The 23,953-nt window shown below is 47.2% G+C and overlaps 1 protein-coding gene across 5 annotated transcripts in view; it reads right to left on the reverse strand.

The window, feature by feature from the left end:
- Positions 1–23,953, reverse strand: part of PTPRF (protein tyrosine phosphatase receptor type F) — a 792,879-nt gene that overhangs the window by 146,450 nt on the left and 622,476 nt on the right. For all 5 annotated transcript variants that reach the window (XM_029617709.1, XM_029617708.1, XM_029617711.1 and 2 more), the window contains 3 exons: positions 19,724–19,977; positions 7,903–7,993; positions 1,002–1,214 (listed from right to left, as the gene is read on the reverse strand). In XM_029617709.1, the coding sequence (XP_029473569.1) occupies positions 1,002–1,214; positions 7,903–7,993; positions 19,724–19,977 (558 nt within the window). The remainder of the gene's footprint in view (positions 1–1,001; positions 1,215–7,902; positions 7,994–19,723; positions 19,978–23,953) is intronic.

The raw sequence follows: 23,953 nt of genomic DNA on the forward strand, positions 1-23,953 counted from the left end.
AGTCTATTGAGGGGGACAGTTGTCCGCTCATTCAATTTTTTATAGCAGAGAATATTTTCATGTTTTGTAAGTTTTTTTTGTTTTTTTTTTAAGTTGAGATGTTTTTCAATTTTGTTGTAATTTGGCTTGGGTATAGATTAATACTGAGGAACTGCAGGGTAGCACGTGTGGTTAAGAAGCAGTGTCAGTAAAACTTTCTCTGTCTCCATCTGCTGGCAAGGATGAATAACCCAGGAGTCTGGACTGATCTGTGGCACTACAGGAACAAAAATTAACAGATAAGAACCAATTTTCTTTTCAGTTATTAGTTACCAATTTCTTTTGGACATTTTCTACATTTCCAGAGTTGGGCATGGAGAAAATCCTGAAATGCAATGTAAGGTGATGAACCCTCATTATAGGTGCCCCTTTCTCAGCAGCAGCACAAAAGGGGGGTAACTGCTCATCTCCCACCCATGTAACAGCCATCAACTGGTTTGCTGTCACTCCAGAACACTAAAGCAGTTCCACAGGACTCCAGGTTATCTAAGAGTTCCTTCATCAGCGCTCTCCTAAACCCTCTGATATTTTCAGACTATCCAGAGGCAAGAAAGCTCTGCAACCCATGGGGACCAGCAACAATTGATCTGCCCAGTACTGTCAACTGTGCTTGTTGTAAAGCACAAAGAGTAATCCCAGAAGGACCGGACTGAGTCTAATGAGCCATTACAAGGAAACGAGGCTCAAGAAGCAATCTCATTGCAAACATCTGCCGAGTACCTTTCTTAGCTGCATGGATTTCCATATGGACTGCATGCATCCTGCAGTGTGCCGCTCACCAGCCAGATACCCATACATGTAATTTCTCTCTGGTTAAAGCTGACCTCTGTTCCCACTACACACAAAACTGTTGCATCGCCTCCTCCCAACCCCCATTCATCTGACTGCCATGAAGCAGACTGTGCTTACATTACATATCTCCCATTAGTGCCAGGGAGAAGTCACTGAGAAAATGTTCTTACTGTGTCTCTGTCTTCCAATGATGCTAATACAAAGCAGTGGTAGCTGAACTCTGCGCTAAGGGGCTTATTGTGGAATCCACTGTAATCCTTATCATCTCCCAGGGTGAAGGTCTCTGGCAGCACATCAAGCTGGGCTGCGATGTAGGGCTTCATCTTGTCCAGCTGACGGCGCTGGCGTCTATGTTGTGATCCTTGGTTTATGGCTTCTAGTATCTGAGTATAGAAAATGATCATTAGCACAGTTACCCAGGAAAGCATGCTTCTAGATGCAGTGTCTACAGACTGACACTCAGTGGCAAGCACTTGAAGCCTCAGTTACTATGTACTCAATTCTCTTTCCTGTATCTCTCTAGCATTCAGAAGATCCCATAATGCCACAACAAAAGAGGAAAGTTCTCTGCTGATTTCTCCTTCCCTCTGCCTGTTAGGTAACTGAGCACAGAGTATTAACACCTCCCTATGCCTTTGGTTCCTGAGCACAGAGCATTAACACTAGTACAGAATATTTACTGCAAACCACTCTCCCCTCCTTTGACTACAGTACAGAACTCTGTAATTGATGTTCTCTGATGGCAGCTGATCTACAGTAACACACAGGGATAGGGATGCAAAGCTTTTCTAGTAATGCGCAGGCTTTCACCTACACCTCAGCTTTCCACTTTCTTGACTAGCTGAGTCAGTGAAAGAGAAAAAAGCGAGACAACTCCAAATGGGAAAGAGGCAGGTGAAGGAGTAGCTAGCAGACAAATCCCAAGTCTCCCACCATTACTTCTTATACAGTTCAAATCTCCCTCCAATACTTCAGGTACAAACTTAAACGTAGAAACGTGACAGTACAAAAGATTATACGGCCTAGTCTGCCCATCCATACCAACTGCTCAACTCTACAATCTCTATTCAGCTTGTAAGCTCTCTTTGGAGGGGGGGGGGGGGGGGGGGAATTACCTACTACACCTAATTGTATCTTGCCTTGAGCTCAGATTTGGAAAGGTAATGTTATGATTCGCTGCCTGCGGGTCCCCCCGCGAGCAGGCACTCACCTGTTGCTGCTTGCTTTCCCCGACGCGGCACGGATGCCGCAGTCGGGCCTTCACTACGCGGCCGGAGCCGCAGACTTTGTTGCTCCTTGCGGCCTGGAAGCTGCCCCTGTTGCCTGCCTTTGTTGCGGCATGGAACCGCCGCTGATGCTGTTATCTTCGCAGCCTGGAGGCTGCACCCCCGGGCTGGAGTAGCGGCTGGAGCCGCCCCCGGGGTCTCCTGCAGCGGCTGGAGCTGCTGCCGTCATCGGGCCTGCTCCTCAGGCCCAGCCCTGCATGTCTGGCGTCTGATGTCGGTGCAGGACCGCTGTCCGCGGTCCTGCACAGCTCTTCCTGCTCCCTCTAGGTGTGCGGCCGCGCCTCTCTTCTGTATTTAGCCAGACACAGGAAGTGTGCTGGCCCCACCTCTGATTGGACTTCCTGTACCAGCCCTATAAAAGGGCTGCTCCGTCATTCAGTCTTCACCTTGCATCGGAGTTACTTCCCTCTGGAGGCTCCTGCCTGCCAGAGCTCCATTAGGTCTGTCTTCTTGTGGAGCTCCTAATCTCGTCTCGTCTTCTCGTCATGTCATGTCTTCGTTGCCCGAGGTCCTCATCCAGGTGTCCTGATGTCTCGTCATAGATCTTCTGCTTCCTGATGTTCCAGGTTCCTTGGTGTCCTGCTACTGTGTGTCCCTGTGCTCTTGAGCCTTCCGTACTGCCGGCCGTGGATCTCCAGGTGATGCTGCTTCGTCTTTAGGAGATGCCGGCAGTGGACTCCGGTCCCTGCGCTCCTGAGCTTCATGTCCTGCCAGCCGTTGGTGGAGCTTCGGACGACATTGTCTCCATCGTTGGAGTTCTGCTTCGACTGGATCCTTTCCTGTACTTGTCCTGTTCTCAGCGTGGTCTGTGACCAGCCTCCTCAGGCTGTGTAGGGCGCGCAGTGGGACAGGGTGGTCCGCGACCAGCCCATTGGGTCCGCCCATGAAGGTGGGCTGAGTAGGGCGCCCTGAGAGACAGTGCCAAAGTCTATCCTCCCAGCTTTTGCCTAGTTCCTCGTCTAGTCTGTGATGCCGTCGCATCAAGCCAAGTCTTCGTCTGTGATGCCGTCGCATCAACCCAAGTCTGTCATGTCTTCGTGTCAAGGTGCGTCTGCCCTCAACCTCAGGCCAGGCCTGCTGCTCCATGCCGATCTAAACGGCAGGTCCGAAAGGGCCTGGTGCAAAGGTGTATCATTTCTCCCCATGCCTATCTTCAAGGGTATATATATTTGGGTCCTTCAGCCTCTCCTCAAAAGTCTTTTGATACAGATCCCCACACCACTTTGGTTGCACTTCTCTGGACGCCTCCATTCTGTCTCTATCCTTTTTGAGATAAGGACTCCACAACTGAACACAGTACCCAGGTGAGGCCTCACAAAGGACCTGAACAAGGGCGCAATCACTTCCTTTTTCTTCCTGTTATTCCTCTCTCTATGCAGCCCAGCATTATTCTGGCTTTAGCTATACCCTTGTCGCAACCTTCAGATTGCCAGACTGTTGCGACCGATCTTCGACTGCTTTGCCCTGCATACCTCTCTCTACTTTTGGCTCATCCCGTTCACCTTGGACTGATGGCTGCCGTGGCGTCTGCTTGCTGTTCTCTCCGGCGTCCCCAGACCGGCTTTGGTTCTGCCTCCCGCCATTCTCCTTCAAGGTACCTCTAGGGCGCGCGTGTGCACGCCGCCATCATCTTTAACACTACGTTGGCGCGAACCTCAGGGGCGTCCCCCTGTTCAGACATCACGACTTCCGGGAATATCTGCCTACAGTATTTGCTAGCTCATTGAGTTAGCAACAGGATTCATACGGATGGGATTCGCTCTCCATTCCTAAGCTACTCTGCCACTCCAGCGCTATCTGGAACTCTTAGTACTCTTCGGAGTCTCTAACGGGCTACCTGCTTCTAGGGGGCCTCTCTGCTTCTTTCAGGTGCTTTCAGGAAACTGGTACTCGCTCCTCGAAGGCCTATATTCCTTGTGTCGCTGCCTGCAACCTCTACCCTTCTACTTGGAAGAACTAACTTAGAGTTACCATCAGTAACTCTCTCCACAGTATTGCTTCACTGGAATCAGGTACTCGCTCCTCGAGGGCCTGCTCTCTGCTCCGGTGCCAGACCTCTCGTCTAGTGGAATCTCTGTTACTGCTAAGTGAATACAACACTACCGAGTCTCTCTGCTTTAAGGGATCAGGTACTCGCTCCTCGAGGGCCTGAACTCCCTGTCTCGGAACTTCTCCTATTTCTACATTGGGACTCTGAATGTTAATCTTACTGTGTGCTCATAACTCTAAGTCTCTTTCCACTACAGCACTGCCTTGCAGAGGCTCCGCTGTTCCAGCGTTCTGTGTGTGACGCGCCCAGCCGGGCTCTACAACCACTACTGCCACCTCTGGTGGTCATCCACACTGTTTAATAAAAGATTCAAATCTGTGTTTGTCTGTCCGGAGTCTAACCTGACACCGTTGTCCCTCACGGGACTGCCCCCATGGGTGTGGTCAGCTGCCACAGTGTCCAAGGATCCACCCAAACACCATTAACCGTAACACAGACACTACCACCCCAAGGTCACTCTCTTGGTCCGTGCACATTAGTCTTTCACCCCCCATTACATACAGCTGTTTTAGAAAAAAACAGAACTCATGCTACTAATGCTGGTAGTAAGCAGTGGCTATTCCCAAGCAGGTTGATTATAGAAGCGCTGTTCACGCAAAAATGCCCACATATGTGGGCTGCGTGTGAACAGCGCAGATTTTTAAAAGCTGCAAATTACGCACAGATGTACCTGCGGAAAAGAGGCATGAGCATTCAGGGATGGGGCCAACACTTAAGCACATAACTCCATATTATAAAACTGAAAGCTGCAGCGTGCGTACATGAGAGATATCCGCATAACTATTCTGCTGCTCCTGATGAGGAGCAAGTCTGTAGACTTGAGTTTTAGAGCTTATAAGACAAGGTGAGGGAATCCAGGTCAACCCGGCGACATGTAGGATGAAGAACGAGAGGAGTCTGAAAGACCTCCATATTAACTAGACAAACTAGAGGACGAATTGGAAAACTGGGAAAGTGATGTGCACAGTGTCTCCTCAAACTCATACATGACTTTTTTTTCTTTCATATGAGAAATGGCTTAACCTTGCTTAAGAACATAAGAAATTGCCATACTGGGGTCAGACCAAGGATCCATCAAGCCCAGCATCCTGTTTCCAACAGTGGCTAATCCAGGCTACAAGAACCTGGCAAGTACCCAAACACTAAGTACATCTCATGCTCAGATGCCAGTAATAGCAGTGGCTATTCTCTAAGACAACTTGATTAATAGCAGGTAATGGACTTCTCCTCCATGAACTTATCCAAACTTTTTTTAAACCCAGCCACACTAACTGCACTAACCACATCCTCTGGCAACAAATTCCAGAGCTTAATAGTGCATTGAGTATAAAAACATTTTCTCCAATTAGTTTTAAATGTGCTGTTTGCTAACTTCATAGAATGCCCCCTAGTCCTTCTATTATCCGAAAGAGTAAATAACTGATTCACATTTACCCATTCTAGACCTCTCATGATTTTAAAGACCTCTATCATATCCCCACTTCTCCAAGCTGAACAGCCCTAACCTCTTCAGCCTTTCCTCATAGGGGAGCTTTTCCATACCCTTTATCATTTTGGTCGCCATTCTCTGTACTTTCTCTAGTGCAACTATATCTTTTTTTAGATGCGGCGACCAGAATTGTACACAATATTCAAGGTGCGGTCTCACCATGGAGCGATACAGAGGCATTATGACATTTTCCATTTTATTCATCATTCCCTTCCTAATAATTCCTAACATTCTGTTTGCTTTTTTGACTGCCGCAGCACACTGAACCGACGATTTCAATGTGTTATCCACTATGATGCCTAGATCTTTTTCCTGGGTGGTAGCTCCTAATATGGAACCTAACATTGTGTAACTATAGCATGGGTTATTTTTCCCTATATGCATCACCTTGCACTTATCCACATTAAATTTCATCTGCCATTTGGATGCCCAATCTTCCAGTCTCGCAAAATCCTCCTGCAAATTATCACAATCTGCTTGTGATTTAACTACTCTGAACAATTTTGTATCATCTGCAAATCTGATTACCTCACTCATCGTATTCCTTTCCAGATCATTTATAAATATATTGAAAAGCACCAGTCCAAGTACAGATCCCTGAGGCACTCCACTATTTACCCTTTTCCACTGAGAAAATTGTCCATTTAATCCTACTCTCAGTTTCCTTTTAACCAGTTTGTAACTCACAAAAGGACATCGCCAATTATCCCATGACTTTAGTTTTCTTAGAAGCCTCTCATGAGGGACTTTGTCAAATGCCAAATACACTACATCTACCGGTTCACCTTTATCCACATGTTTATTCACCCCTTCAAAAAAGTGAAGCAGATTTGTGAGGCAAGACTTGCCCTGGGTAAAGCCATGCTGACTTTGTTCCATTAAACCATGTCTTTCTATATGTTCTGTGATTTTGATGTTTAGAACACTTTCCACTGTTTTTCCTAGCACTGAAGTCAGGCTAACCGGTCTGTAGTTTCCTGGATCACCCCTGGAGCCCTTTTTAAATATTGGGGTTACTTTAGTCACCCTCCAGTCTTCAGGTACAATGGATGATTTTAATGATAGGTTATCGCAGCTGCATTCTCAGGTTTTCATGGCGCAATCTCTTTGATTGTCATGAAACAGAGAGAGACATGGATTCTGCACTGAATTCTGACTTCTTCTCTGAAGTTATTTCTTTTCTTTGGGAGGGAGGGGGAAGGAGCGGGATGTAAATTTTTTATTCTCTCTTTTTTCTGCCTTTTTCCTTCCTTTCTTGAGGCCAATATTCAGTAGGCCTTTTAGTGGACAAGTTATCTGGCTAACCTTAGTGGGGTAAACATCCTGCTGAATATACTTGCTTACAAAACATAAAAGGCTATGTTTGAATATAGCCATTTAGGTTTTTAAGTTATCTGGCTTTGGGTGGCCAGATAACTTGGTACTTATCTGGATATCTTTAAAAGATATCTGAGTAAGTAATGCCAAGAAAGTTAAAAAATAAAAAAAAACCAAATACAGGGCCCTGTGGCCTGATTTCCTCCCTCCTCTCCATCAATAAATAGTAGAGAGGCCTTGCAAGCCCCTTCTTGGACCTTCCCTTCATCCCCACCAAACCTGTAAAAGCCCCACCAGGAGTGGGTCTAAACTTTCCCGCTCCTGCCTCTGTCAAAGCTGCGCTGGATGCATAACCTACACTCAGTTTTTGCTTCCAGTGCTGGAAGGTACTTACCTGCTTCTGAGCTGCTCTAAAGTTAGCCAGCTAACATATTTATAGGAAATTTGGCTGCGTTAGTCAAACACATTTTTTTATCTGGCTAAATTATAGCCAGATAAGTGGCTGAATGTGCCACATTTGCCATTTAAACAGATATTTTGTGAGTTATCCGTCTAAATGGTTTTTGAATATTCACCTCCTTTTCTTTATTTAATTTATGAGCATCTTTTCAAGACGTCATCTCACAGCATTAATAATGGGAGTTCCAGGACTTTTTCTGCTTAGGGGCCTGCAGGGAGGGTTAAAGGAGCACTTGTAAGGGAATTTTTCTTATTTATTTTCTGGTTGGCCCCTGAAGAGATTAGACCCAAACCATGAGCTTAGAACAGAGGGAGAAGCATACCCAGAGAGGAAAACAGTTTGGCACTAGTGCTGATTACTTGTTTGAAAGGACGGTTAGAGGACTTTCAGCTGTATCATATATCCCAGCAGAGGAAAAACACATGGAGAGGGAAGAAAATCTGATTAAGATTAGTCTATAAGGTCATACCTCATCCAGTTCCATATCATCTGGACCCTGCCACCTGGCTGTCAGGCCAGTGCTAACATGGTCCAAGGGCACCACAACAATGTAATACCACCTGTGAAAGAAAAAGGACAAAGTGAAATTACATCCTAGCTGACAATTTTCTTTCCTTGAACACAGTCAGACCAGTCCAGAAGAGCAGATTATGCATGTCAATCAGCAGATGGAGACAGAGATCAACAGGCTGACAGCTGTCACTCCTTATATACACCTGTGCCAACACCAGCCTGCCCGTATTCCTGAAGCAAGCTAACTGTGCACAACTTTAACACAGCCAACAATTTAACTGGTATGCATCCCTCTTTTGTGTGTTTATTTTTCCATTTCAATGGACTTCCAGAAAAATCAGGAAGCTGAAATGAAGGCAGAGAGACCAAATAAGAACTCACTCACCTGCAGCAAAACAGACATTCACTATGCTTCCAACTTCCGCTTACTTGCCTGCAGAAACATCTCCTGTAATGCAGAGAGTGAAGAAAGACACTGGAGACATCAGCAGCATAGTGAGGGTCCTGGACTAATCTGACTGTATTCAAAGGAAGGAAATGATCAGGTAAGAAGTAATTTCACCTTCCTCTTCATCCAATCAGACCAGTCCACACAAAGGGGATGTATCCAACCTACTTCCTAAAAGGTAGATTTTAAAAGGACTGCTCGCATGCTCATAAACGCGTGTATCTCACCGTGCACAAAAATACAGGCTATTTTATAATCATAGGCACAGGAGTCTGGCGAACATCACAGAGGGAGGACAGAGGGTGAGAGACTCTATATCGTGGGGTGTTTTCAGGAGGTGAGTTGGGGTTAGGGGGGGTTGTTACAGACACATTCAGAGGTATCCACTGTAAAACTGACCTCATTAAAGAATTTTTGATCTTATAAGTGATGAAAAGGAGTTGTAAGAACATAAGAACATAAGAAATTGCCATGCTGGGTCAGACCAAGGGCCCATCAAGCCCAGCATCCTGTTTCCTACAGAGGCCAATCCAGGCCACAAGAACCTGCCAATTACCCAAACACTAAGAAGATCACATGCAACTGATGCAATTAATAGCAGTGGCTATTCCCTAAGTAAACTTGATTAATAGCAGTTAATGGACTTCTCCTCCAAGAACTTATCCAAAACGTTTTTGAACCCAGCTACACTAACTGCACTAACCACATCCTCTGGCAACAAATTCCAGAGCTTAATTGTGCGTTGAGTGAAAAAGAATTTTCTCCGATTAGTCTTAAATGTGCTACTTGCTAACTTCATGGAATACCCCCTAGCCCTGCTATTATTCGAAAGTGTAAATAACCGATTCACATCTACTCGTACAAGACTTCTCATGATCTTAAAGACCTCTATAATATCCCCCTTCAGCCGTCTCTTCTCCAAGCTGAACAGCCCTAACCTCTTCAGCCTTTCCTCATAGGGGAGCTGTTCCATCCCCTTTATCATTTTGGTTGTCCTTATAAGTGAGCAAAGGAATTGTACATAAATCAACTCCTTTTCATCACTTATAAGATCAAAAATTCTTTAATGAGGTCAGTTTTAGAATGGATACCTCAGGTCATTATGGGTGAGGATGGTGGAACATAAGAATTGTTTAAGGAGATGAAGGATGGAAGCACCTATTACTGCCCGTTGTTTAGAACGACATAGGAAAATTGGTTCTTACCTGCTAATTTTCGTTCCTGTGATACCACAGATCAGTCCAGACCAGTGGGTTATGCACTCCCACCAGTAGATGGAGTCAGAGAGCAAAGCTTTGAGGCACTGGTATCCCGAGTGTGCCACCTGCAGTTCATCAGTATTTATCGATACCCAAGCAAAGTATAATTGACAAAAAAAAAATCTAATTCCCAAAACAAGGGCGAACAGGAAAAAACTCCCTCAAGGGTCCGAAACAAACGACCCCAATACCTGAAAATCAGGTTTGAACCACGGTTCATAACAAATACCAAAATATTATAGAATCATTCTGATAGATTCCCTATGTACAGCAGCTGTTAGGTAGATCAGTCTTTCGGCAGTAGCACCCGGGCGGGATCCTGGACTGATTTGTGGTATTACAGGAACAAAAATTAGCAGGTAAGAACCAATTTTCCTTTCCTGTACATACCCAGATCAGACCAGACCAGTGGGATGTACCAAAGCCACATTACATCGGGTGGGAACTCGAAAGACCCGCTCGCAAGATGCTCTCCCCAAAAAGCGCTTGGTCCGGATCCCTAACATCCAGACGATAATGCCTTGTGAAGGTATGCAGGGAAGAACAGACTGCGGCTCTACAAATCTCCTCAGGCGACAACAACTGATCGCCCAAGCAGCCACTTGCGCTCTCGTCAAGTGTGCTTTCAAACTAGTCAGGATGAGGCGACCCTTCACGATGTAGTCCAAGCAAATTGTTTCCTTCAGTCAGCGAGCCAAGAATGCCTTAGATGCCTTTTCACCCTTCTTCAGACCGCCAAAGAGCACAAAAAGGTGATCCGATTTTCGAAAAGAGTTAGTGACCTTCAAATACCGAAGGAGAACCCGGCAGACATCTAACAGATGAAGATCTCTTCCCATAGCGGGGTCACGAGGCCAATCAGGGAATCCGGGTAACTCCACGGACTGATTAACATGAAAGGCAGACACCACTTTCGGCAAAAAGGAAGGGACCGTGCGCAGGGACACCCTATCAGCTGAGATGCGAAGGAAGGGATCCCTACAGGAAAGAGCCTGCAATTCTGAAATACTCCTCACGGAACAGATGGCCACCAAGAACACCATCTTCAAGGTGAGGTCCTTTAAGGAAGCGTGTCCCAGAGGCTCTAAAGGGGGATCACGAAGTGCCCTCAACACCAGATTGAGATTCCACTCCAGGCATAACTTACGAAGAGGAGGGCGAAGGTGCTTCACTCCTTTCAGGAAACGGACAATGTCCGAGTGGCTGGCTAGAGGCCTGCCACCTACCCGCCCTAGCAGACATCCCAGGGCTGAAACCTGAACACGCAGGGAACTATAAGCCAAACCTTTAGATAATCCCTGCTGCAAAAACCCCAAGGCCTGAGGAATGGTCACCGACAATGGCACTACACCCTGCTGGTCACACACCAGACTTCAAACACCTTTCACACTCGAGCGTATGCCATAGATGTCGAAGGCCGCCTGGACTGAAGCAGGGTGGAAAGCACCTGTTCCAAATAACCTTTCAACTGTAACCGCCGCCTCTCAAACACCAGGCTGCGAGAGAGAAGTGATCCTCCTAATCTGAAAAAATGGGCCCTTGTCGCAGGAGGTTCGGCACATGAGTTAGGCATAGTGGGCTGTCTGTCGCTAACTGTATCAGGTTTGCAAACACAGCCGCTGCGGCCACTCCGGTGCCACCAGAATTGCCGAACCGGGATGGTCCTCTTTGCGACGGAGAACGCGACCGATCAGGAGCCATGGAGGAAAGGCATATAGGAGGATTCCGGTTGGCCACTTGCAGATTAGGGCGTCTAATCCTACTGCCCTGATTTCCTTCTTTTGGCTGAAAAACCGGTTCGCCTTGGCGTTGAAATGGGTCTCCATGAGATCCAGTTGGGGAACTCCCCATCGGGCATAAATGTGATTCCAACCCTCCCGGGATAGTTCCCACTCCCTGGGATCCAGCTGTTGACGACTGAGGAAGTCTGCCTGCATGTTATCCATGCCTACCATGTGAGAGGCTGCGATGCCTTCCAGATGAAACTCGGCCCACGCGAAGAGGAGGTGTGCTTCCTGTGCCACGGCCGGACCCCTGGTTCCTCCCTGGTGACTAAGATATGCCACCGTGGCGGCGTTGTCCAAGAAGACTCGAACCATTCTCCCCTGCACCAGGGACTGGAATGCCAACAAAACTTTGCGGACTTCCCTTGTCTCTAGGTGATTATAGACCACGACTGTTCATGTAAGGACCAGGTTCCCTGCGCCGCATGACCGAGGCACACTGCTCCCCAGCCTTTAAGACTCGCATCCGTTGTCACGATCACCCAATTCGGGACTTCGAGGGGCATCCTCTTCTGTAAGTTGTTTTCTGACAGCCACCATTGCAAGCTGGACCTGATTCGCTGCGACAATGGCAGGGGCAACTGGTATTGTTGACACTGGGTCCCACCACAACAGTAGATCTCTCTGCAATGGTCTCAGGTGAGCGAAGGCCCAAGGCACCAATTCCAAAGTCGAAGCCATTTGCCCCAGAAAGTGTAGGTAATCCCACATTCTGGGAATTGGAAGCTGAAACAAAAGACGCACTTGTTGCTGCAATTTGTACATCCTGTCGTTCGTGAGAAACACCCTGCCCTGGAGGGTGTCAAAACGAGCTCCCAAATACTCCAGACACTGTGACAGAGTCAGATGACTCTTCGCTTCATTGATTACCCAGTCTAGGGAATGGAGACAATGGATCACACAAAGAACCATCCGCTCGCCTTCCTCTTCCAACTTGGCTCGAATCAGCCAATCGTCGAGGTAAGGATGGACCATTATCCCTTACTTCTGGAGGGTCGCCGCCACCATGACCATCACCTTGGTAAAGGTGCGCGGGGCCGTCGCCAGTCCGAACTGCAGCGCCCATAATTGAAAATGCTGACCCAGGATTCTTGAATCGTAGGAATCTCTGGTGAGCGCTGCGAATCAGGATGTGTAGATAAGCCTCGGTGAGATCCAAGGAGGCAAGGAACTCTCCCTTTCGAACCGCTGCGATGACTGTTTGAAGTATTTCCATTCGAAAATGGGGCAGCTTCAAACAGCGATTCACCTTCTGTAGGTCCAGGATGGGTTGGGAAGTGCCCTCCTTTTTGGGACCCACGAAATAAATGGAGTACCGTCCCCTCCCCTGGTCAGATGGCACAGGGACGATTGCCTTCATGGCCAGCAATCTTTGCAGGGTGTCTTCTACCATGGCTTGCTTGCTGCGGGAAACGCATCTCAATTCCACAAAGGCCGGCATAAGAGGCTGAGAAAATTCTAAGGTATAACCTTCTTTTATCACTTCCAACACCCAGCGATCGGAGGTGATCCTGGCCCACTCCTCGTAAAATTGGGAAAACCTGCCCCCGATCATCTCGTCTGAGGAGTGGGCGGGCCTGATTTCATTGGGCAGACTTCTCAGTTCCAGTTCTCTGACCGAAACCATCTCTGGCAAGATGATTGGAGCCACGACAGGTCTGCAGTTTATTGCCCTTGGAATCCTCCAGAGATTTCATCAGCTGATCCAAATCCTCTCCAAACAGCAACTTCCTTCGAAAAGGCAGACTGCACAGTTGCGACTTGGAGGAAGCATCTGCTGCCCAATTGTGGAGCCACAGGAGTTGCCGAGCCGCCACCGAGGAGACCATAGTCCGGGCCACCAAACGCACCAAGTCATATAAGGCATCCGCCACATATGCTACTGCCGCCTCCAGATGAGCCGCCTGAGAAGCTGACAAAGTCCCAGAAGATGATGGGTCCTGCGGTTTTTTAATCCAACATAAATACGCTCTTTGCATCATGCTGGCACACACTGCTGCCCGAAGCCCTAAGGAGGAGACCTCGAACACCCGCTTCAGATGCAGCTCCAGCTTGCGGTCCTGCACATCTCTGAGAGCAGCTGCTCGTGCCACTGGAATGGTCGTCTTCATGGTCAACGATAATACAGCCGCATCCACCTTAGGTATCCTGAGGCGTTCTAAATGTTCCTCCATTAGCGGGTAGAGTTTTTGCATCGCCCGGCTGACCTTTGCATCGCCCGGCTGACCTTAAGCCTCACCTCCAGGGATTCCCACTCCCGGCTGATGAGCTTTTGAATCTTCTTTGAGAAGGGAAAAGCACTAGGTAGACCCCAGAGACTGTCCAGGACTGGGTTCACTCCCTCGCTGTCGGAATCTTCCAGTGAGGGTCTCACCCCCAATTCCTCAAGCACGTGGGGAATAAGGGGGCACAATTCCTCCCTCTTAAACAGCTGGATTACACGGGAGTCGTCCCCCTCTGCACTAGGTTCTACCGGATCCTGATCGTCATCGCCCGTATCTAAAAGGGAAAGCTTTTCCACAGGGTGCGCTGAGCCTGACCTTCGTGCAGACTTTTTAGGTTTGGTCCTCTTGTCTGAGGCCCCTTTCCCACCCAGTGCACAGTCCGTGCACAGTAACAGGGGGTCTAAATAAGCTGACCATACCCCGCAAGCCTTACAGGCTCCAGAGGAGTTTCTGCCATGTTCCTCCTGCAAAAAGGGGCATATAACTCCCCCCCGGAAGAAAACAGATGCTGCCACCCTTCACTGGTGACTCCCACCAAAAATGCAGTGAAAATCGACCCCAGGAGCGCTGGGGAGCCATGTGGGAGGTCGGAAAAGAAAAAAACAAAATGGCCGCCGCAGTAAAAATAGCTCTGGAGCAGGCAGTAAAAATGAGGCAGGGGGCCTAAAAATGACCTTGGAGGTTCTTACCAGGGCTGAAACACTCTCCCCTCCTCTTCAGGGGTCTGCCTGGCTCTGCATCACCGGGCAGACTGATTTACCCCGGGAGCCGTGGTGAACAGGGAACTTGGAGCTGGTTTTTTTTTTACACAAAAACTTCAACATCTGGTAACAGAAAAAAATAAAGCCTAAGCTAAGAATAATAGAAAAAAATCCCCAAAGGGGTTACTTCCCTGTACCACAGACACAGAGGGGGAGCCTTCGGGTTGCTGAGGGAGCCAGTCCCCTGGCTATCAGGGGACCCGGAACCACACAGGCTAGCACCGCATCGCCTGGCTCTACCTGAGGGATGGCCCAGACACTGAACCTAGCACCTCAGGGAGCAAGAAAAATCCGTCTCACACAGAGCTGCAGGTATACACGACCACCATCTGCTGGAGTCAGAGAAATACTGATGAGCTGCAGGTGGCACACTTGGGATACCAGTGCCTTGAAGCTTTGCTCTCTGACTCCAACTGCTGATGGGAGTGCATAGCCCACTGGTGTGGACTGGGTATGTACAGGAACATGATTTTAACAGTCTCTCAGATGCTTCGCTATTGATCCAGTTAAAAAACAATCCAGGGGTGGTGAGCATGAGAGGTTACTATTATTGTTGGAATAGCGCTGGATCTCTCGTTTTCACAGCTTGGAACCGAATGGTTTATATGCTGTTTTTGGAGTTCCTGTTTATGAATTTGGATTGTGGTAAGAAATTTTAGATGTGCTAGCCACTCTTTGTATAAAGCGGCAGCAAATAATGGCAATTTTTTGAAGTCAGTATCATCTGTTTAATTAATTTACATTATGGAACGATAGTGGTTTCCCCCTTTCTGCACCGATAGTTGTGTTGATAGACTTTTATTATTAACTAATTGGTTATCAGCATAACATTAAATGAACAATTAAGTATGCATTTATGTCATTAGCGATAGCACTTTTGCGCATGCTCATAACTGTGATTGTGTTTAAATTTACTGCACATGCGTTGGCATTTTTGGTTAACTGAACCAGATAGAGAGCATGTTGCTCCGGAAATAAGATGCCGTTGGATTTTCAACAATAGTGAGTACAAGATAGAATTATGTTATGGCTTTAGGATATGAATGAGCACCTTTTTAACAAAAACATTTGTTTTAGATTCATGCCCTGAAGAAGCCTTGTTGGCAAAACGCTGGCCAATGTTGGCAATACAAAGAAAAATTTATGGACTGAAATAGATGTTTTAGATGTATAAAAAAAAGTCATAAAAATCATTATTTTGTATTTGAATAAAAGGAAGGTTGAAGGTTTTTATGACCGATGATTGGAATGCATGTAGCAAGTTCTTAAGTTTTTTTTGACTAGACTTGTTCTTATTCTGAGGTCTTTTCCTCCATGTTATAAAGTTGTAAGAGCTGTAAGATCCAATTGTGGTAATTCAAATAATTCATGTATTTTGTGAAAGTATTTTTGATATATTTCTGAGTTTTTCATCAACTTTCACTGGCTTGTTGTGTTGGGATTGAATTGTTGACTCCAGTTATCCTGACAAGGCCTCCAAATTCATTTCCAGCGAATGAAGAAGCAGGCATATCTGCAATAATACTCAGGGACTTCGGTTCCCCATTGATGATCCATGTATGCTACCATAGTGGCATCACTGGACATTACTTGGACTTCCTGCATAACTCTCTGAGGTGAAAATACCATGAAAGCCAGCTAAACTGTCCTGTCAGGTGAGGGCCAGTTTGCTGCATCTGGGGATCCTCTGTTCTTCAGCAAACTGCTCCTGACAATGTGCTCTATCCCCACCCAAGTCTGACACTTGACCTCCCAATCATCCAGAATGGGGCACCAAGTTCACTTCTCATTCTAAGAGCTTGCAGTCCATCCACCATTACAAGCTTGGTCTTACATCAGATGCCCGGAATACTCCTGAGACTGGGGAGTCCATCTGGAAGGTAAGGCCCTTTAAAGAGGACACGTGTGCCCTCGCCAACAGCACTAGGACCAATGCTATTGCCATGGATCTGAGAATCTGCAGGTACACCATACTGTCAGATTCCTAGCCGAATCAAATGCTGCCATGGCCCCTAGAAGCTGAAACTAAACCACATCATCTGGGTTGGGCACAGACTGCTTTGGGAGAAATTGACTATGCTATCCAATTCTTGCAAAACTGAACCACTCTCTCTCCTGACTTGACTTTGCCCTTATCTATCAGTCATCCATAATAGAATGAACCAATTCTTTTTTTTTTTTTTTTTTTAGCTCAAAGCCACTGCAATAACCACCATCACCCCTGAAAGCATCCTTGGGGTTGTTGCTAACTCAAAGGACAGTTCAAAAAAATGCAGCAAATCTCTCTCTCTCTATATATATATCACGCTCATCACAATCTCAAAAATAAAAATAAAAAGTGATATAATATTCCCATAAAACCTTTACTATTGTTTATAGAAATAAGATTAATATAACAAATCTTTTATTAGTTAATACAATACAAGTAAAAAAGCCAGGAACACTTCACAATTCTCAATTTTCCAAATAATAAAATCATCACACACATACAATCATTCACACCACTAAGAACCTAAATTTAACAAAATTTCCCAATTCTCTCCCATGTTTCGCTATGCAGAGCTTCTTCAGGGGAATACACTCAATTTACAATTAAATCAAAGTTCCTGTGTTCTCAAAGGACGATAGTCTTTTATACTTCTTTTCTTGTAAGTGCTTATCCACTTCTTTTCTCTCACACGCTTATCTACTTCTTCAGATAAGTCATATACGTGTATCCTTTCAATCTCAAATCCCGATCATTTTTACTTATATATCTCAATGGAAAACAGCCTTCCTTACATCCTCCCAAAGCAAGACACGTCTATGGGAAGGCAACAATTCATATCAAAAGTCAAAAAAACTCAAACCCTTCAATGAGGAGTTCGATCACACTGATACTGCCATATCGTTTTCAGAAAACGATCTGCTTGGAATAACATTTAAACCAAACAACCCCCCCCTTCCCCACAAACTCTGAGATCACAGAACAAAGGCCTCCTAAAATTCCCGAACTTAAGAAATTCTCACCTAATGCAAACTGGAGAGATAGTAATATCAATTGCTAGCCCAAACTATGGAATTCTATGCCAGAGGAACTTCGAACATTAACGGAGAAAAAGAAATTCAAGAGCGACTTAAATACTTAGTTATTCAAAAATGCCTTCTACTTGACAGAAACACCAGTTCCCTATGGCTCAGATAACCAAAATAAGTCTTGAACCCCCTCCTCGCAAACCCCTATATCCTAGCTTTGTTTTCATGTTATATGTCTACCATTGTATTATTTCCGTTTATTATGAATGTTTGTCCACCTTGTAACACTCATTATAATTATGAATGTTTTATCTGTAATCCGGTATGATCTAGTGATTCTCACATGGAATGACGGTATATAAAACATTTAAATAAATAAATAAACCGGGTGGCTTATGCCCTATTAATGAGTCCACAGGATGGTTTCACTGAAGCTGGGAGCACTGAGCCTGCCAGACAGCGCATCCTGCCCATTTCCTTTTCCGCAGGTGCAGATCACAGGCTGGAGCCAATCTACAACACATCCCTTCATGCTCCTTCTGGGCCTCTATCTGGTCACAGTGAACTCCCTAAGGAGAAAATCCAAAGCGGACCTCGGGAATGAATTTCTCTCAAAGTTAGAACACTATGCCTGCACCTAATAAATGCTGAAATATAAAGGCCATGCTGAAGAAGAAAACTTTAGCAGAAAAGGAAGAGAGCAAAGGCGTTCAAACGCTGCCATCCATGCTTCATAGGACAGCAAAAAGACTGACTCCTATCAGGCTCCCATGCTCCAAAAATGGCCGCTGATCCCGTCATAGTGCCCCACTTCCTCAGGGAGAACCCATGGTCCAGATCATCCCACTGATGCAGCGCCTGCCCCCTACCCAGAGCCCCAAAGTCCATCGCTTTCTGCCTCCAAAAGCACCGGCACAACATAAAAAGGCCCCTGACGAGCTGTTTTCACATCCCACAGCAGCTGGAGAGTAGGACCTATTCTTCCGCTCAGCTGCCATCTTACACTTCTACGTCAAAGTCAGTACTGGAGCCGGGTGGAAGGGGAGAAGCAGCAGAAAGATTCACCCACAGCTGCCTCTCTCTCGTCTCTCTGGCTGCCTTTTTCTTTTTTTATTAATTTTATCGCAGCCTATACAAAGATGCTGTGCACTAGTCCAGCCAGAGAGGCAGAAGGGAGGAAGGAAGGGGAAACTCAGTATAAACCAACTGGTCGCCCCTCCTCTCTGAAGGGAACCTTGGTTTTCAACTCCAGAGCAGCCTCCCTAATGGAATCTTCTACTAATCCAGAGCTATGTTCCCCTGAGGAAAGGAGAAAGCTATCATTCACCTCAGGAACAGCCCATCAAATCTTCCTCCTCACCCAGCCACAGCATGGGATGCTGGCCTACCATCTGCTGAGACAGAGAATACTGGCAGGCTGCTGTCAGCATGAATGTATATAAGGAGTGCATTTAACAAAACAATAGAAATAACCTACAATTTGCTGATAATAAATATCACACCAATCACATACAATCACCAGATAAGCATAGAAATCTGTCATATAAAGAGACCTTCATACAGCCTGAGCTTTTCTAGGAGTATTCATATTCACTATGGTTAAAAGCTTCTTTGATACTGCCTCCTTAATCACGCTCATAATATTGTTTAATCATTGGTCTCACTCTAAAACACTCCCAATTTTTTCAAAAAATGTTTTTTTTATGCATTATAAGGTCACTATTCTTAATTTATCAGGAAACAAGCTGTGTTCACAATCATGTTATGAAATCCCTCAAAATGTCATATCCAGCCAGTAGTGCACAAACACCAACAACAACAACAACTGCGATGGCATAAGAAGTAGGAAACAGAACAACAACGCCAGCATGTCCAATGAAAAGGAATGTCTGGCAGGTACTGCACATTAGTGCTGAGACCATACAGGACTTCTAATCTTGGTATTACAACTTAATAACTGTGCCGCGCTAAAAAGGTCCACTTATTTAGGGCAGCTCTGCTAAATCCCACTTGCATAAAAGGCATCCAAGTGCACCAGAATCCGCAGTCTCTACCCTCTTCAGAGGCACAGACAGCTGCTTCCAGATGTACAGTCCTGGGCTCTCAGCTGCCCCTTTATAAGGGAAATGCACAGGCCATGCCTGAGGTCCAAACGCTATTAGGGAGGGAAGACCTAATGCTTGACGCCTTGAAATAATGAGAGCAGTGTTTCCCCTCAGTTGGCTTCACACGCAGAGCACTGGCAACCTGGAAAGCAGAAGGCAGAGGGGGTGAGCGACACTAACCTGACAGCTGCTGCTGTTTGCAGCTTTGGAAGGCGCAGAGTGAAGCGGCCTGCCGTCATGTATTTGCTGGAGAAGAAAGGTTTGGCCTGAAGGATGTCCGGGGCAGTGCGGATGGAGACTCTGTGCTGAAGCCCGCCTGCACTGCTTCCACGATTCATCAGCACGAAGGAATAGTCTGTATCAGGCTTCAGGTTATTGATCAGTTTCCTCATAGAATGACCATCAACTTCTACTTGTTCATTATTATACAAAATCTAAAAGAGAAAAAGGAGAAAAATCATCATAGGACACAGACACAAGCGCCATTTGCACAGGGAGACCAAATGACACAGATGAAGACACAAGGAGCAGCTGCACACATCTGCCTGGGGAGGAAAATACAGGAGAGGAGAGTGAGGCACAGCTTCATATATCCTCTGGGGTATGAATACATGGGGGGGAGGGACACAGCTTCATATATCCTCTGGGGTATGAATACATGGGGGGGAGGGACACAGCTTCATATATCCTCTGGGGTATGAATACATGGGAGAGGGGGGGGAGGGACACAGCTTCATATATCCTCTGGGGTATGAATACATGGGGGGAGGGACACAGCTTCATATATCTTCTGGGGTATGAATACATGGGGGGAGGGACACAGCTTCATATATCCTCTGAGGTATGAATACATGGGGGGGAGGGACACAGCTTCATATATCCTCTGGGGTATGAATACATGGGGGGAGGGACACAGCTTCATATATCTTCTGGGGTATGAATACATGGGGGGGGGGAGGGACACAGCTTCATATATCCTCTGGGGTATGAATACATGGGAGGGACGGAGGGACACAGCTTCATATATCCTCTGGGGTATGAATACATGGGGGGAGGGACACAGCTTCATATATCCTCTGGGGTATGAATACATGGGGGGGGGGAGGGACACAGCTTCATATATCCTCTGGGGTATGAATACATGGGGGAGGGACACAGCTTCATATATCCTCTGGGGTATGAATACATGGGGGGAGGGACACAGCTTCATATATCTTCTGGGGTATGAATACATGGGGGGAGGGACACAGCTTCATATATCCTCTGGGGTATGAATACATGGGGGGAGGGACACAGCTTCATATATCTTCTGGGGTATGAATACATGGGGGGAGGGACACAGCTTCATATATCCTCTGGGGTATGAATACATGGGGGGGGGGGGGAGGGACACAGCTTCATATATCCTCTGGGGTATGAATACATGGGGGGGGGGGGGAGGGACACAGCTTCATATATCCTCTGGGGTATGAATACATGGTGGGGGGGGGACACAGCTTCATATATCCTCTGGGGTATGAATACATGGTGGGGGGGGGGGGGGGGACACAGCTTCATATATCCTCTGGGGTATGAATACATGGGGGGGAGGGACACAGCTTCATATATCCTCTGGGGTATGAATACATGGGGGGAGGGACACAGCTTCATATATCTTCTGGGGTATGAATACATGGGGGGGGGAGGGACACAGCTTCATATATCCTCTGGGGTATGAATACATGGGAGGGACGGAGGGACACAGCTTCATATATCCTCTGGGGTATGAATACATGGGGGGAGGGACACAGCTTCATATATCCTCTGGGGTATGAATACATGGGGGGGGGAGGGACACAGCTTCATATATCCTCTGGGGTATGAATACATGGGGGAGGGACACAGCTTCATATATCCTCTGGGGTATGAATACATGGGGGGAGGGACACAGCTTCATATATCTTCTGGGGTATGAATACATGGGGGGAGGGACACAGCTTCATATATCCTCTGGGGTATGAATACATGGGGGGAGGGACACAGCTTCATATATCTTCTGGGGTATGAATACATGGGGGGAGGGACACAGCTTCATATATCCTCTGGGGTATGAATACATGGGGGGGGGGACGACACAGCTTCATATATCCTCTGGGGTATGAATACATGGTGGGGGGGGGGGACACAGCTTCATATATCCTCTGGGGTATGAATACATGGGGGAGGAGGGACACAGCTTCATATATCCTCTGGGGTATGAATACATGGGGGGAGGGAAACAGCTTCATATATCCTCTGGGGTATGAATACATGGGGGGGGGGGGGACACAGCTTCATATATCCTCTGGGGTATGAATACATGGGGGAGGGACACAGCTTCATATATCCTCTGGGGTATGAATACATGGGGGGGAGGGACACAGCTTCATATATCCTCTGGGGTATGAATACATGGGGGGGGGGAGGGACACAGCTTCATATATCCTCTGGGGTATGAATACATGGGGGGAGGGACACAGCTTCATATATCTTCTGGGGTATGAATACATGGGGGGAGGGACACAGCTTCATATATCCTCTGAGGTATGAATACATGGGGGGGAGGGACACAGCTTCATATATCTTCTGGGGTATGAATACATGGGGGGGGGGGGGGAGGGACACAGCTTCATATATCCTCTGGGGTATGAATACATGGGGGGGGGGGGAGGGACACAGCTTCATATATCCTCTGGGGTATGAATACATGGGGGAGGGACACAGCTTCATATATCCTCTGGGGTATGAATACATGGGGGGGGGGGGGAGGGACACAGCTTCATATATCCTCTGGGGTATGAATACATGGGGGGGGGGGGGGGAGGGACACAGCTTCATATATCCTCTGGGGTATGAATACATGGGGGGAGGGACACAGCTTCATATATCTTCTGGGGTATGAATACATGGGGGGAGGGACACAGCTTCATATATCCTCTGAGGTATGAATACATGGGGGGGAGGGACACAGCTTCATATATCCTCTGGGGTATGAATACATGGGGGGAGGGACACAGCTTCATATATCTTCTGGGGTATGAATACATGGGGGGGGGGGAGGGACACAGCTTCATATATCCTCTGGGGTATGAATACATGGGAGGGGGGGAGGGACACAGCTTCATATATCCTCTGGGGTATGAATACATGGGGGGAGGGGACACAGCTTCATATATCCTCTGGGGTATGAATACATGGGGGGGAGAGACACAGCTTCATATATCCTCTGGGGTATGAATACATGGGGGGGAGGGGACACAGCTTCATATATCCTCTGGGGTATGAATACATGGGGGGGGGGGACACAGCTTCATATATCCTCTGGGGTATGAATACATGGGGGGGAGAGACACAGCTTCATATATCCTCTGGGGTATGAATACATGGGGGGGAGGGGACACAGCTTCATATATCCTCTGGGGTATGAATACATGGGGGGAGGGGACACAGCTTCATATATCCTCTGGGGTATGAATACATGGGGGGGGGGAGGGACACAGCTTCATATATCCTCTGGGGTATGAATACATGGGGGGAGGGACACAGCTTCATATATCCTCTGGGGTATGAATACATGGGGGGAGGGACACAGCTTCATATATCCTCTGGGGTATGAATACATGGGGGGGGGGAGGGACACAGCTTCATATATCCTCTGGGGTATGAATACATGGGGGGGAGGGGACACAGCTTCATATATCCTCTGGGGTATGAATACATGGGGGGAGGGGACACAGCTTCATATATCCTCTGGGGTATGAATACATGGGGGGGGGGAGGGACACAGCTTCATATATCCTCTGGGGTATGAATACATGGGGGGAGGGACACAGCTTCATATATCCTCTGGGGTATGAATACATGGGGGGAGGGACACAGCTTCATATATCCTCTGGGGTATGAATACATGGGGGGGGGGGAGGGACACAGCTTCATATATCCTCTGGGGTATGAATACATGGGGGGGGGGGGAGGGACACAGCTTCATATATCCTCTGGGGTATGAATACATGGGGGGGGGGAGGGACACAGCTTCATATATCCTCTGGGGTATGAATACATGGGGGGGGGGGGGGAGGGACACAGCTTCATATATCCTCTGGGGTATGAATACATGGGGGGGGGAGGGACACAGCTTCATATATCCTCTGGGGTATGAATACATGGGGGGAGGGAAACAGCTTCATATATCCTCTGGGGTATGAATACATGGGGGGAGGGACACAGCTTCATATATCCTCTGGGGTATGAATACATGGGGGGGGAGGGACACAGCTTCATATATCCTCTGGGGTATGAATACATGGGGGGGGGGGGGGGACACAGCTTCATATATCCTCTGGGGTATGAATACATGGGGGGGGGGGAGGGACACAGCTTCATATATCCTCT

The sequence above is a fragment of the Rhinatrema bivittatum genome, chromosome 10 (genome assembly GCF_901001135.1).
Source record: "Rhinatrema bivittatum chromosome 10, aRhiBiv1.1, whole genome shotgun sequence".
NCBI classification, from domain to species: domain Eukaryota; kingdom Metazoa; phylum Chordata; class Amphibia; order Gymnophiona; family Rhinatrematidae; genus Rhinatrema; species Rhinatrema bivittatum.